The following is a 14,371-nucleotide window of genomic DNA, read 5'->3' as shown; positions in this document are numbered from 1 at the left end:
TTGAACTCCATCTCGGGCGAGGTGAAAGTGCATGCATCGGCCATGGTTTTAAGAGAGAACCAGAGCTCTAGAAGACATCGAAGAGCTTTTTCATGCCACGGCGTTTGACTCCTCCTTTCCGGGGGAGGAACGGAGAATGTGCTTGACCGGCCAGCTCACTCGTCGTTCTCGTTCACGTACTCAGAGGCAGAGTTATCAACAACAACAAAAAACGTACTCAGAGGCATGAAACGTGCTAGTTATAGAGCTCCCGTTAACAAACCCTGCTGCTTGTGGTTAACGGTTCTGAAATCTGAACTGATACTTGATGATTGCCGTTAGACCAATATTTTTTTATTAAGGAAAAATAATAAAAACAACGAATGCGTTGTGAGTTTCACCTTTTCTTATTAACTAGCAAGGTGGCCCTCGCAAATGCGAGAGCATCTTTTTTAGTTTAACCAAAAGTGTTACTCCCTCTGTCCCAAAAAAAAAGATGCTTATATTTTTCTAGATACGGACTAAAACATGTCTAGATACAATTGTATTTAGACAAACTTGAGTAGCTTTATATTTCGGAACGGATGGAGTATTTATCTTTGCATTCATTTTTTTCTCATACAACCTAGAATTGCAAACAAATAAACTATATTTTAGGCACATAAATTCTATCATTATTTTTGGTAAGTATTAACATGTTATTAGGAAATAACAAAAGAGAATAATAAGAAATCTTTTTGGTCCTCAACGTGTGCCAATTAACTGGCATTTTATGCTAAGATAGTATCTCATGTGTCCATATCTTATCATATTAGTAAGGGTAGAATCATAAGCACAAAATATGAAGCTCCATGAAATCAAATACATGAGCATATTAATCCTAGAATGACTCTCCAGTGGTCCAACAACTATCCAGTAAACTCTTGGTTCCTAGTTGCTTCAGAAACTAATTGCCACACTTAAGGATCATAATAAGGAACCAAGCTTTCTATGTCGACTGCATTAACCAGGATTCGTTTCATCTTTGACTTATGAAAATAAAATTCTTCAGTTTATATGGGCCATGTTCCAGTCTAATAATTAGCCAAGTATATCCTAATCATAGTGGAGCAAATACATGAAGGTAATTAATATGTTGATCTAGTCATTTTTTAGTTTCTTTTGTCAATTCTAAGCATTACATTTATATTTTAAAGAAACAAAAATAACATTTTATATGAGACTTGTATCTCACTTCGTGTGTGATGAGCCAAAAAAATTGGTATGCTAAACTTCATCTCTTCAAATTTATGTACTCAAATCGTGGCATAATTCTTATGTATATCTATGCTTCTATTCCAGCTCGTTAAGTTGAATTCGATAGGAATATTGCTACTAAGTGACTCGCACTGCACGGTTGTGAGTGGGAACACTTGAACGCTCACCTTTCACATCTAGATGGGCAGAGGCATGCGTAGAACACTTAGCCAAGTATATCCTAGCCATAGTGGAACAAATACATGAAGGTAATTAATATGTTGATCTAGTCATTTTTGAATTTATTCTGTCAATTCTAAGCATTAAATTTATATTTTAAAGAAAAAAATAACATTTCATATGAGTCTTGTAATATCTCACTTCGTGTGCGATAAGCCAAAAACAAATTTGTATGCTAAACTTCATCTCTTCAAATATATGGTTTTTTTATTAGATCATAGAATTTATGTACTCAAATCGTGGCATAATTCTTATCTATATATATGCTTCTATTCCAGCTCGGGGCGTGAGTAGGAACACTTGGACGCTCACCTTTCACATCTAGATGGGCGGAGGCATGCGTAGAACAGTTGCTCGCTCACCTTTCGCATCTGGATGGGCGAAGGTCTCGGAAAAAGTACTAAGATACCATGCATCTTTTCCACCGCGCCGCTAGAAGATGCAAGCTAAGGAAACATAAGAAATTTTTATCATTGGTACTCGGGCATTTCCGGTTGGCATAAAGACCGCCATACCACATGAGTGTGAAAGAAAAGGCAATATATAAGAAATTTCCATGGTAGGGATATGCATGGTGTCTCTATGATCGTCAATCATCATAAAACGATCGCTAGCTTCGCTGCGATATGTGTATAAGAGGTGCGGACACAATAGGGGTGTGATTATTTTTCTCTCATGCATGAGTAAAATCTTAGACCTTTTTAGCTATACATCTCAATCATTTGTTTTATGTTGTGTCAAAATTAAAATTGCTAATTCTGGGGTTGAAGTTGATATGTAGTTTTATGATATCAACATGGTAGAGAATACCTAAATGCAAATTAAGTGACAAAGAAATTTATCGGGAGATTTTTTTTATCTTTCCATGTTACAAATATTCTGTAGCGACTTCGACATGCGGATTTGGTGCACCCAGGCACACTGAAGCCTTCTTTTAGAAAACAAAATGGAAATTGTACTTTTGAATTTTAAAAATATTTTTCTATTTCAGGGATACTTATACATGCTCAATATATTCATGCAAACATATGTTGACTGTATATAGGAGTAAAATACATATTTTTCTCAGAAATTTGTCTTCATATATTTTCTAAAATATAATGTGTTTTGAAACAAAATTTATGGAGTAAAGTCTGGATACATATATCTAGCACTATATTTTACGGTTAAAATTTTTAAGAGTTGAAAGTATGATTTTAGATTTTTTTTGAAATTGTCTTTCTGAAAGGAAAATGATCCAATCCCCCCGGGGGATTTCGTCCTGGCAACCTCCTGGTGCGGCTCCGTCCGATGGAACCGATCGTGCGGACGACCTTTTCCCACGTAACCACGTTCCACCGCTCAATTTTTTTTTTCTTTCCTGGATCCAGCCTTATCTTCTTGATGAGGAGCACGACCGCTCGCTCCTCTCCCCTTCTCTCGGCCACGCGCCGCTGCTCCCCAACCACACACACAGCCGCAGCTCCGGCCACGCACGCTGCATCCCTAGCCTCACACGCCTCCCGCAGGAAGCTCCGCCGCCGGGGGCCATCGGAGGAGCCCCGCAGCAAGAGCGACCGCCATGGATCCTAGGCAGCAGGGCTTCATCGATGGCGTTGCCGCCTCCCTATCGTCCGCGCGGATCCCGTGAGCCGGCGTCGACGTCGGCTGCTGCCTCAACGAGATCAGCATCTACCGCTCCGGCTTCCCGGCCATGGCCGCCGCGACCAACGCCGACCGCTTCATCGCCTCCTGATGCGCGGATCCCGTGTACCGGCGCGATGTCGGCTCTCGGCGAGATGAGCGTGGGGGCGGGAACTGTGGACGACGACATCTACCGCTCCGGCTTCCGGCCATGACCGCCGCGGCCAGCCGACCGGTTCACCGCCTCCTGCTGCAACCAGCAGCGCGCCGCCTCGACGCCAAGCTGCCGCTCGTCAATGGTGTTCCCGGTGATCCCACGTGTGGTTTCCTGTGTGTGTTCCGACGAGTCCAATTTTCCAATGTTCCTACCTACCACTAGTTCATAGGTCGCTAACGTTTTTGCTACAACTTTTTTATATTTTTGCACCATATGTTCTAGGGAATGGCATCATAGCGTTAAAATGTTTGCTACGATAGTTCTAAATTGTGCATAATTTTCCGGTATAATTATTGAAGGTTTCGCTATGATAGCATTGATCTTTTGCTATAATAGTTCTGTAGTTTTGCTAGTTTAGTACATAAATTGTGCTACGAGATTTGTGACGCTGTCTTTGACGAGGTCTCTGTTACTTGGATTTGCAACGTACAAATGAATTTTTGCTACAATATTTTTTACGGTCTTGCTACAATTGCACAATATATTTGCTACTTGGGTTTCCGGCGAGTTCCCTGTTGATGTTTTTGACGATATTCATTTTTGCTACAATTGCATATATTTTTGCTACGGGCTCTCCGGCGAGGTCTCCGGCGAGTCTCCGGTGGTCTGTCCGGCGAGCTCATCCTCTTTCTTTTCTTTCGTGACCGAACCGTTTTTTGCTACACTGTAGCAAAAACGGGATTTCTTTGCTGCCGGCGGCAAAGGACAGCGATGTCGACGTAGGGACCCGGGGCTGGGAAATCAAATCCCCCGGGGGACGCCCAGTACTGTCCTTTCTGAAATAGGACTGCGTGTATGAAGTTGGAATAGAATCCTAGAAAAGCACGTTTGGCCACAGCTAATCCTGATCCGGACTAATTGTATTTTCTATATCCTTGTTTCCATTAACTACATGGATGTGGGCCTAACGTAGCAAACTTAAATCTGGATGGGGCTGATTCATGTGTTACACATCAAACGTGGTACACATATTCTCGTGTGTTTCCATAAAACATATTTTTGTACGTAAAATCTTTCAATTTTGTCCGTTAAAATTATAGATCTAACCGTTAAAATAATTTTGATGATGTGGATTAATGTGGTGTCTCTATTTTAGACATTCGTATTGTGCTTTTAGTATATAATAGATAAGGAAAAAACAAAATATGACTTATTCAGATACTAGAAGGTGCAATAGTTTTGTTCCAGCTTCTAACAACAAACCATAGTGTCAACTATCGAACGACAAATCAAGCACTACATATTTACTATATATCAAAGCTAACCAGGTTTGCTAAATCCTCAGCGATTTGGTAACTGTAGACACTTTCTTTTCCTCCAATCGTGGGTTGCCGCGTCGGCAATTTTACTTACAGCCTCTCAATCTGCCCTTCTTTCTCGGTTCGTCAATTTTTGGTTACGGTACAGTCAAAGCGGTGATGTTAGGAAGTGGGGTCCACCATGAAACAATCGAGGCAGCCCACTTCTCAGCAAATTAGGCAAATTTCCCCCTCTCTCAGCACCGCACGCCTCCGCCAGGCCACCATCCAAGACGCCACCCCGATTCGACGCCATCGCCGTTCGCCGCCGCAGTCGCGCCCTCCTCTCCTTCCCAAGCCGTCGTACGTGCTGGGGCTTCCATTAGGGCCACAAGCCTCCGGTCGACCTCCAGAGGCCAGAGGGCGCAAAAGGGCGAGGACGAGCTGGTCGCGGATCCACTTGAGGTCCACGGCAGCGTCACCATTGCCAGAAGTTGCCGCACGCAGGAGGTTCATGTGCGAGGGCGTGAGCGATGCGGCGGAGGGCGCGCCGGCGGTCCGTGTGGGCAGAGGCAATCACTCCATTCCCTATATGTTCGTCCTGTCCCCACGTCCGGCCGTCCATGGTCGCTGAGTTGAGGTGGGTTAGCCTTCGATCCCGCGAATTCCTCTTAATCGCCCCCTTCCTCTTCACGATCGGGGCCTTCCTCTTCCCCAACACGCCAAGCGCCGCAGGAGGTTGCAGCGCCAGGGCCCGGGGGATGGTGGCGAGAGTCAGGGGTGGTCCCGGCGCGGACGGAGAGGACAGAGCCGGCGAGGTTTGCGCGCCAGCCGAGGTCCTCGATGCTGCGCCTGACGTCCTTTGTCGGTACCGCGGCCGCCGTGGCTGCTGCAGCGTGTGGCGGAGGCGCGGTGGTGGAGCGGTGGCTTTCAGCTCCGACGAGAAGAAGGCGTTGGGTGGCGCTGTCAACGGGGAGAAACTGGTGCAGGTTCTGAACGTGTTGGTGGTGGCTGACTGATACATGCATCTCTCGGTTGAGGTTTAGATTACTGTATAATGATTGTCATGGACATTATTCTTGGGTGTTCTTTTCTGATTAATGTGTGTTGTTGATTCCATTTTCTGTTTTGTAGGCTGCCCTCTCGCACCGCCATCACGTGCACTGCCGCAAGCCTTCCCTGACCGATCTCTTCCATGGCCGGCCGATGTGCTTTGGCTTCCAAGCTGCAGCTTCTCACCTAGACAACGTCGCTCCATCTCACCGGCTGGTCAAGCATTTGGCTGTTTATCATCAACCTCGCGGCTGGTCCGGCATGCGGTGGCTCGATGGCCGGCACTGCTGCTGCCTTCTCCTCATCTGTGAGCGCACCGTCGGTTCCAAGCCACTCTGCTGCAGTCTAATGAGTGGTCCTGCTGCGGCGTCCCACATGGGCGATGCTCAATGGGCAGCTCAGCCTTCAGAAGGGGATTTTACAGTAGCATGGAGTTTTTGGCCTCCCCATGTCAGGTAAAAGTCAGGCAGTTTTGAATCTTTCTGGGTACACTTATGGATTGATTTTGTTCGTAGTACATGTAGTTATTACGCCGCCAACTGTCATAACTATGTCAAAGATTCAGCGAGAGAAAGAAGTATAGAGACAATCATGGGAAGAATAGCCAGAATTTTGGATCCTGTAGACCTCCCCTTGCTCTGGATATTGGGTTACTATGAAAGCAATTTCTGACATGCTGAATCAATTGGTATGCACCTTTTTTTTCCTGAAACATTTTATTAAACAGCGTGAATGTCATGCTTTCTTGCTTACTCACTTATCCCTAGATCGATTCCTGTATATCACTAAATTTTTGGCATATACAATTTGCACCAATATTCAGGAGATGAAAAGCATGTTTTTTTTATACATTATTACCTATATAAAAACAACACTCCTTTGCTTTAACCATGGGCACTGTTGATGTCTTTGTTTTCGCCATTACCGGCTTCACACGTTCTCCATATGTAACTGTTCATGCACCGTAGATGCGTGGGATTTTATTTTGGATCTCTTTATTTTTCTCTGTTTATTTTCTTTTACATGGAAACTACCGGTTCCTTGCTTTGAGGGATTCAGTTGCTCCCAGTTCCTTGCTTTGAGGGTAAAAATACAGCATGTATTCAGCAAGCTAATGAAATTGTAAGTGTATTGGATTAGAGGCTAAATCCAGAAGACCATGTATTGCTTAACCTGGTTGCAGTTTTTGTACATGGATGTATGCTCTTCGTAGTACTACTTAACTGCATCGCATCTTTTCTGTTTCTTCAGCTGGCTGGGCTGTAAGTTTTCTTGCCTTCTTTTTTTCCCACTCCGCATCAAACTCTCCAACACGCCGGCAACTCTGAGGTGCGAACAATTTATCCTCTTCTCCGTTGACTCTCTGGTACATAAATAGGATGTATTGATTTGACTGACTCAAAAGCCGAATGTTCCCCTTGATAATTAATGCAATAACTTTGACTGTATTTTCATTAAAAAGTTTTTTGTAGTAATTTATTCATAACAGGGCGCTCATAGACTTCTAATATTTGCAAATAAAAAAATTAAATTCCTTTTGCAGTTATAGTTTATGCCACCAGGTAGAGTAGAGACTTTTACCATCCGCAAATTAGAAATTAATTATACAAGTCATAATGTTCTGTTTAAAGTTACATGTTATATTCTACAGATGAGTGAAGTCAAAATTGAAGAGAAAAGTCAATTAGTTGACGAATAACTGACATAGTTGGTGAAGTACAATAAAGATGTAAGTATATTGACAGAGGATACGAAATGGCTAGATTGTCAAATGATATATATGAAAGACAGCTAGCTTCATGAAAGATATTCAGGAAATATTTAGGTGTCAATAAATATTAGGCTACCCTTGAAGAAATATTTAATTACTCAATGAGGTTCAGGTGCTAAACCCCGGATATGCAAGCAACATGAGTTTACTTCAGATGTTGATTTTCTTAATCGTATTAACTTCTCAGAGAATTTACTTTTTTGATCAGCAAATATCAGTCTATTGTCGAGCATGCCTTTCTTTGTAAAGAGGAATTTTGATCTCACACACTTTGCTCGAGTGAAGATGCTAAATGATAATGCATTTCTGCTACATTTCTCCCAAGATTACCCATTCATGTCTTCGCATAAATGTTATCTGTAATTTGAACAATGGATCAACGGTGGAGAAACTGAACTAATAGAGTGCACACCTAAACATGGTTAAGTTGTGTGTGTTCCCTTAGATTGCTCAACTTCAGTTAACTGATTTGTCTTGCAACATTGCCAGTACTTTTTTTGAGGGCTAAAAGGGAAGATTTTATTCAGAAAAGTGATACGGTTGGTTACAGTGACTACAGTCACATTCATGGGAAACATTGTTTTGCACCCCTTCAGCTGAAACACAACTCCAGTTCTGGTTATTAGACATACAGTTTCTGACTTCATGCAATAATACCCCTCAGGTACGATAGCGTGTTGCATCCGCTTTGTACAGCTTTAACGATTGAGGCGCAATTGATTCAAAAATAAAAGGTTCCGATATCTGCTCTTTTACAAGGTGCATTCCATGGAGAAAGGCCCATGCTTCAGCTTCTTCAGCGTTGTTGCAGTTGTTCAGAACACTGCCTGCAGCAACTATTGTTTTGCCCAGTTCGTTGTGAATCTCCATGCCTGTAGCTCCATTGTTGTTGTCAGCAACGAAGGTGTACATTTAGCCACCCATGGGGAGGAGGTTCCCAGTGTTTGGTCATCTCTGGTGCATCCGTCAGGTTTGTTGACGGAGTTTTCAGTGCAGAGTGGTTTCTTGCCTTTTTTTTTTGTCTGTCAGGCTACATGCTACTAGCCCATGAATTAGTATTCCATGCCAATATTTCCCTGAAAAACTGTATACTTTTGTTCTATAAGCAGATAAGCATACTGCTTTTGCGGATCAAGCAGTCTTCTACTGTCTGCCAGGTCCTTTTGTTTGGGTGAAGGCGCACACAACTCCAACAGATGACAATACCTCATATCTTGGCAATACAATCACTACATTTTAATGTACTTTATGGTGCCCATTGCAACCATACCAGCCACACACTACATCTAAGTGCTACAGTTACATCTCACGGATCTGATCCAAGTCTCCACTGATGGTAACTGCAGATTTCCAGTACTTGATGTATCTATAGAGGCTAGTGCTATCCCAGACTTAGTGTACTTTGCTTAGACAGTACTATGATTAGTCTCTACGTGTGTTTTATGATGGCTGTCAGATTTAATTTGTAACATAGCCCGTTGTATTATTGCTTATGGTTATAATCTCTTCCGCCAAAATAAGTTCATGTTTTCTCTGGTTTAACATAGCCTGTTGTACCAGTCAGAGAAAATTTAGGCGTTACAACTGTTTACTTTGTATGGTTTCTATTGGCTCACAATTTCTCTAAGTACCGCTACTAATTTCATGCATTTTCTCGATGTTGTACTAAGTTCTATTTTTTTTCCAGTCTATCTACTGTGTAATTCCATGAATATCGTCCCACGGGCGCGGCGTGTCGCCGCGCCTAACCTTCCTAGTACAAGGTTATGTCTATTGATGTTGGAGGCCTCCCTTCATTAGTAGTATTAAGTTATCAGTTTTACTAGCCATAATGCAATCAGGTCGGCATTGCTAGTAATGCTTTTCATATTTTAATATTTTTGACCGTTCAACCATCTGTCAATCACCCAATGGCAGACATATACGTCTAAAATTTACATTTGTATCCACTCCCGAATGTTTTGTACAAATTATTGCTTCTAAAGTTGCACGACCTGTAACTCCATCCACTACAAGTGCTGACGAGCCCAACAGTATTCCGACTCCTTTATTTTTTACATTTGCTACACCCACATCAACTCATTTATACTCAACTTTTATACTTAATTAATTAGTTTTTATTTTACTGAAGTCCTACCGATTGTAGTTTAATTAGCATATTTAGCCACATGTAAATGTTTCTAATAAATAATATTGTGATTTGTACTATATATATGATACACTATGATTCGAAACTAATCATATTTAAATTTGTAACCATAGTTATGTTCGTCTTATTATTTATGGACATCGGCCTATCTTCAAGCCTATAATCCTTAAATGTGAAAAATAAATAACTACAAATTACATGCCTCCTTAAATTATTTGTTTGAGTAGTTTAACTTAAATTTAAATATTCTAATTTTTTGGTACAAATATGTATTGTGTACATTAAAACAAACATCTTAATAGTGGTTTCCAGTGTATCATTAGGAAAAGAATTAAAGGAACTCGTAGAGTATAATCGAATTCCTAGAACATTCTTTATCGGGTTTTTCTTGGTAAAATTATGGTTTACAAGCTAAATTTGGGTATCATAATAAGTTAAAAACCACAGATGCATGCTTTGTACGTCATGCTTTAAATAACTTCGCTTATAGTTATCATAGTCTAATATAAAAACATAATGGATTCTTCTAGTTTTGCATACATACGTTTCTATTTGGATGGCTCGTTGAAATGCATTTGTTATCACCTACATTATACAATTTCTGAGGGTTGTTAATTTTTTTGTAAAATGTTAAAACTAGATATGTAGTTAACATAGCTTGCAGTGCAAACAGTGATATTAACGAAGTCGTGTACTTGTAGGATGGATTCATGGTTACACAAGATTAGAGAAGATAGCCCATATACAGGATCGATCTATACACACATGACAAAGAGACGTTTAAATGACTTTTACGTCCGGTAAACTTTATATTATGTCGGAAGTAAAAAAGAACATACTTCCTCCGTTTGAGATTATAAAGCCAGAGTAGCAATTCACTAAGACCAAAAAAAATCATAACTTTCATCCTTAATTACTGCACGCACCAATAGCTTTACATGTGTCATAGAGGAGAAAGAAAAGAAGAGCATGCATTAGGGGAGAGTGGACAATAAATGAGATATACCTTATAATTTCTAACAATATAAAAAAGCTCTCATGCCTTATAGTTCCGAACGGAGTTGTACATATATCTATGCTATTTTGGGTTATCTTTATTTTTTTTCTTTTATCCTTTGGGCTCTAGATGAATCAAACTTTTTTTTTCTTATATCTGATAGTGAAACTTGGATCGGGTATACCCTCCATGTATGGGGAAAACTTCGCGATCTTTTCCTTCAAAGTAAAATATGATACCAATGAGCTCTTTAGGACCATCAAGAATTTTGGGAGGTCACAATACTCATCCACCAACTTCTAAAAGAGCCACTTCGCACCAATGATTATTCTATAGAGTTTTTCCGCCATCGTTGCCACCTTCTTGATGAGATATCTTGGGCTGCCCCTCTGCATCAAGGAACTAAATTTCACACATTTCCAACATCTGGGGGGGGGACACAAGCAATATTAAAAGATTAATGGGCACAACAGAAATAACATCATAACAACATGACACAAAGTTAATGCTAAATTGGTTATGACGTTGTTGGCCATTTACCACCTCAGACCACTCGTGATTTTCCGAGAGTGAAGAATAGATTTGACAAGCTCGAGAGGGCCTTTCTTAATGCAAGGACTGACAAGTTTTACAGGGGAAATGTATAGTGAATTGGGAAGTTATTTGTAGACCAACCTAGCTTTGTGTAATTGGCACCCTTCATTTTGAGAGAATCTCATGTGCTTTGCCCTTGCGATATTCGTGGTTTGAGTGGACCACACCAGAAAGAAATTGGGCAGGGCCGAGAAACCCTTGCAATGAGATGAATATGGAGTTGTTATGTGTTGGCATACCGATTCCCATTTGCAACGGTGAAAAGGCCAACTTTTGGCGCTCAGCCTGGTTGGGTGCCAAAAGGGCTGAGGAATTCTCTCTGCTCATTTTCAACATCTCTAGGCAGATCTCTAGGCAGAGAAGCATGAGTGTCGAGGAGGCATTGCATGATGACACGTGGATCAACCACATTCTCCTTGGTAATAGACTCTCGTTTGACCACTCAAAACAATTAGCACATGATGTCAGCCGACTGAGAACTAAATTCTCAGGTGCCTGATATCTAGGCGCTCCCAAAATTTAATCAACTTCATAAGGGAAAGTACTAACAATTACTGTATAACGCTAAATTAGTTTCACGGGATTTGTTTTATAATGTATCATTCTGTTACATAATGTAAGCTATTTTGTCAAAATAAATAGTTTGCTTGCCAAAACGGTTTACATTATGGAACAGAGGTGAACTACCTCCATTCCAAAATAAGCCTTTTTAGAAAGCTAAACTAGCTTCCTAAAAAGTCTTATATTAAATAATGGCAATTTTCTAGTTTACCTAATGGCGTATATGTTCTACTCTATTATATAAACTCAACCAAGTTTTAAAAGGTTTGATTTAGTACAAAAGCTATACGTACACTTATTTATGAACGGATGGAGTGATTACCGGACCCCCAACCCCCACACTGTATGCATAAAGATAATTCGATGTTAGCTTTTTTTTAGACCAAAGACCTCTCAGGCCCAACTTATATTGAAAGCAAAGATTAATGCACGGGAGGTCCCTAAAGTATGGGGCCCACCGTATGCAGGTCCCCGAAGTATAAAAGGCGTTGGTGTCAGTCCTGATGTTTTTAAGTGATGCACCGCAGGTCCTAAACGTCTTTGACCGTGCATTGACCGGTGCCACGTAGGAAGAAATGCCACGGTGGCAAACCGCCTACTGCTGGGAATAAGCAAAAAGGACCTTGGTGAATATAGCGCTCCATTAGACGGTCCCCGACTACTTTCCCCAATCAAAACAAAGGTGAGCGGGCGGATCTGAGGCGACTGAGGGCGACCGCCATCGAGGGGGCTGTAGCTCCGTCCTCCTCCGGCCATCCGCCGCTGGAAGACTGCGGCTGGTGATCAAGGATGGCTCCGAGGAGACGGGCCGCCGGTGAGCCACCGCCAGTGTACGGTGAGATCGCAAACCCTAGCTGATGTAGGATGCACGCCAGTCTTAATTAGTTAAGATCAATTTGCTCTGATAGTTTCATTGCATAGGTCCGACCGAGCCACTGTTCTCGGTAGTGAAGGGGTTCGTTGCATAGAAAACAAAAAATTTCCTACCGCAAGACGAATAAAACCAACAGATCTAATCTATGGAACACCCAAGATCTAATCTACAAGATCGAAGCAATGAGATGGAGATGAGACTAACCCTCGAAGATTCCAAAGCCTACGAGATTAATCTCGTTGTTGGTGTAGACGATCGTCCCCGATGCTGCAATCCGGCAGCACTTCCGTACTCGGTCGCGCGTACGGTGTCGATGAAGCTCCTTCCTCTCCCGTTCCAGCGGGCAGCGAAGGTGTGGTAGATCTCCTCCAAATTCCAGTAGCACGACGGCGTGGTGGCGGTAGTGGAGGAAGAAAACTGCAGGGCTTCGCCTAAGCCGGAGCAACGTATGGTGGAGGAGAGAGGCGGCCAGAGGAGGGGCAATGATGGGGTAAGGTGGCCGGCCACCCCCTCCCCTCTTTATATAGGGGGCCAGGTCGGTGGGGTGGCACCCCATTGATGCGTGTAGTTGACACGTCCGTTGGGAACCCCAAGAGGAAGGTGTGATGCGCACAACGGCAAGTTTCCCTCAGTAAGAAACCAAGGTTTAATCGAACCAGTAGGAGTCAAGAAGCACATTGAAGGTTGATGGCGGCGGGATGTAGTGCGGCGCAACACCGGAGATTCCGGTGCCAACGTGGAACCTGCACAACACAACCAAAGTACTTTGCCCAACGAAACGAGTGAGGTTGTCAATCTCACCGGCTTGCTTGTAACAAAGGATTAACCGTATTGTGTGGAAGATAATTGTTTGCGAAAAACAGTAAAACAAGTATTGCGAGTAGATTGTATGCGATGTAAAGAATAGGACCGGGGTCCACGGTTCACTAGAGGTGTCTCTCCCATAAGATAAACAGCATGTTGGGTGAACAAATTACGGTTGGGCAATTGACAAATAGAGAGGGCATAACAATGCACATACATATTATGATGAGTACTCGTGAGATTTAATTGGGCATTACGACAAAGTACATAGACCGCTATCCAGCATGCATCTATGCCTAAAAAGTCCACCTTCGAGGTTATCATCCGAACCCCTCCGGTATTAAGTTGCTAACAACGAGACAATTGCATTAAGTATTGCGCGTAATGTAATCGGTGACTACATCCTCGAACATAGCACCAATGTTTTATCCCTAGTGGCAACGAGCACATCCATAATCTTAGAGGTTTCTCTCACTCCCCAGATTCACGGAGACATGAACCCACTATCGAGCATAAATACTCCCTCTTGGAGTTACTAGCATCAACTTGGCCGAGCATCTACTAATAACGGAGAGCATGCAAGATCATAAACAACACATAGACATAACTTTGATAATCAACATAACAAGTATTCTCTATTCATCGGATCCCAACAAACGCAACATATAGAATTACAGATAGATGATCTTGATCATGTTAAGCAGCTCACGAGATCCAACAATGAAGCACAATGAGGAGAAGACAACCATCTAGCTACTGCTATGGACCCATAGTCTAGGGGTGAACTACTCACTCATCACTCCGGAGGCGACCATGGCGGTGAAGAGTCCTCCGGGAGATGAATCCCCTCTCCGGCGGGGGTGCCGAAGGAGATCTCCGGAATCCCCGAGATGGGATTGGCGGCGGCGGCGTCTCGGTAAGGTTTTCCGTATCGTGGCTCTCGGTGCTGGGGGTTTCGCGACGGAGGCTTTAAGTAGGCGGAAGGGCAGGTCGGGGGGCCACACGAGGGCCCCACACCACGAGTCGGCGCGGCCA

At 42.6% G+C, this 14,371-nt stretch overlaps 1 protein-coding gene across 9 annotated transcripts; it reads left to right on the top strand.

Annotated features, from left to right (window-relative positions):
• The first annotated feature begins 4,820 nt into the window (after positions 1-4,820).
• On the top strand, positions 4,821-9,006 carry LOC124657262. 9 transcript variants are annotated; one of them, XR_006988787.1, is made up of 7 exons: positions 5,081-5,173; positions 5,668-6,274; positions 6,838-6,915; positions 7,238-7,315; positions 7,847-8,021; positions 8,117-8,327; positions 8,467-9,006. XR_006988787.1 is itself a non-coding variant. In XM_047195842.1 (3 exons), the coding sequence occupies exons 1-3, from the start codon at positions 5,556-5,558 to the stop codon at positions 6,256-6,258; spliced, it is 540 nt and encodes a 179-aa protein (XP_047051798.1). In that variant the 5' UTR covers positions 5,457-5,555; the 3' UTR covers positions 6,259-6,474. The 9 variants fall into 9 exon arrangements, 1 of the variants encoding a protein (XP_047051798.1); XR_006988784.1 differs by having other exon boundaries at positions 4,821-5,173; positions 6,838-7,315; XR_006988785.1 differs by having other exon boundaries at positions 5,080-5,173; positions 7,238-8,021.
• Positions 9,007-14,371: the final 5,365 nt, after the last annotated feature.

The sequence above is a fragment of the Lolium rigidum genome, chromosome 5 (assembly GCF_022539505.1).
Source record: "Lolium rigidum isolate FL_2022 chromosome 5, APGP_CSIRO_Lrig_0.1, whole genome shotgun sequence".
NCBI classification, from domain to species: Eukaryota; Viridiplantae; Streptophyta; class Magnoliopsida; order Poales; family Poaceae; genus Lolium; species Lolium rigidum.
This window is presented reverse-complemented; position numbering and strand designations above follow the sequence as displayed.

Excerpts from the sequence above, each read along its gene's own strand:
- LOC124657262 (XM_047195842.1), top strand. Across the intron at positions 6,042-6,110 it reads TTTTGGCCTCCCCATGTCAG|TTATTACGCCGCCAACTGTC; the intron begins GTAAAAGTCAGG and ends TAGTACATGTAG.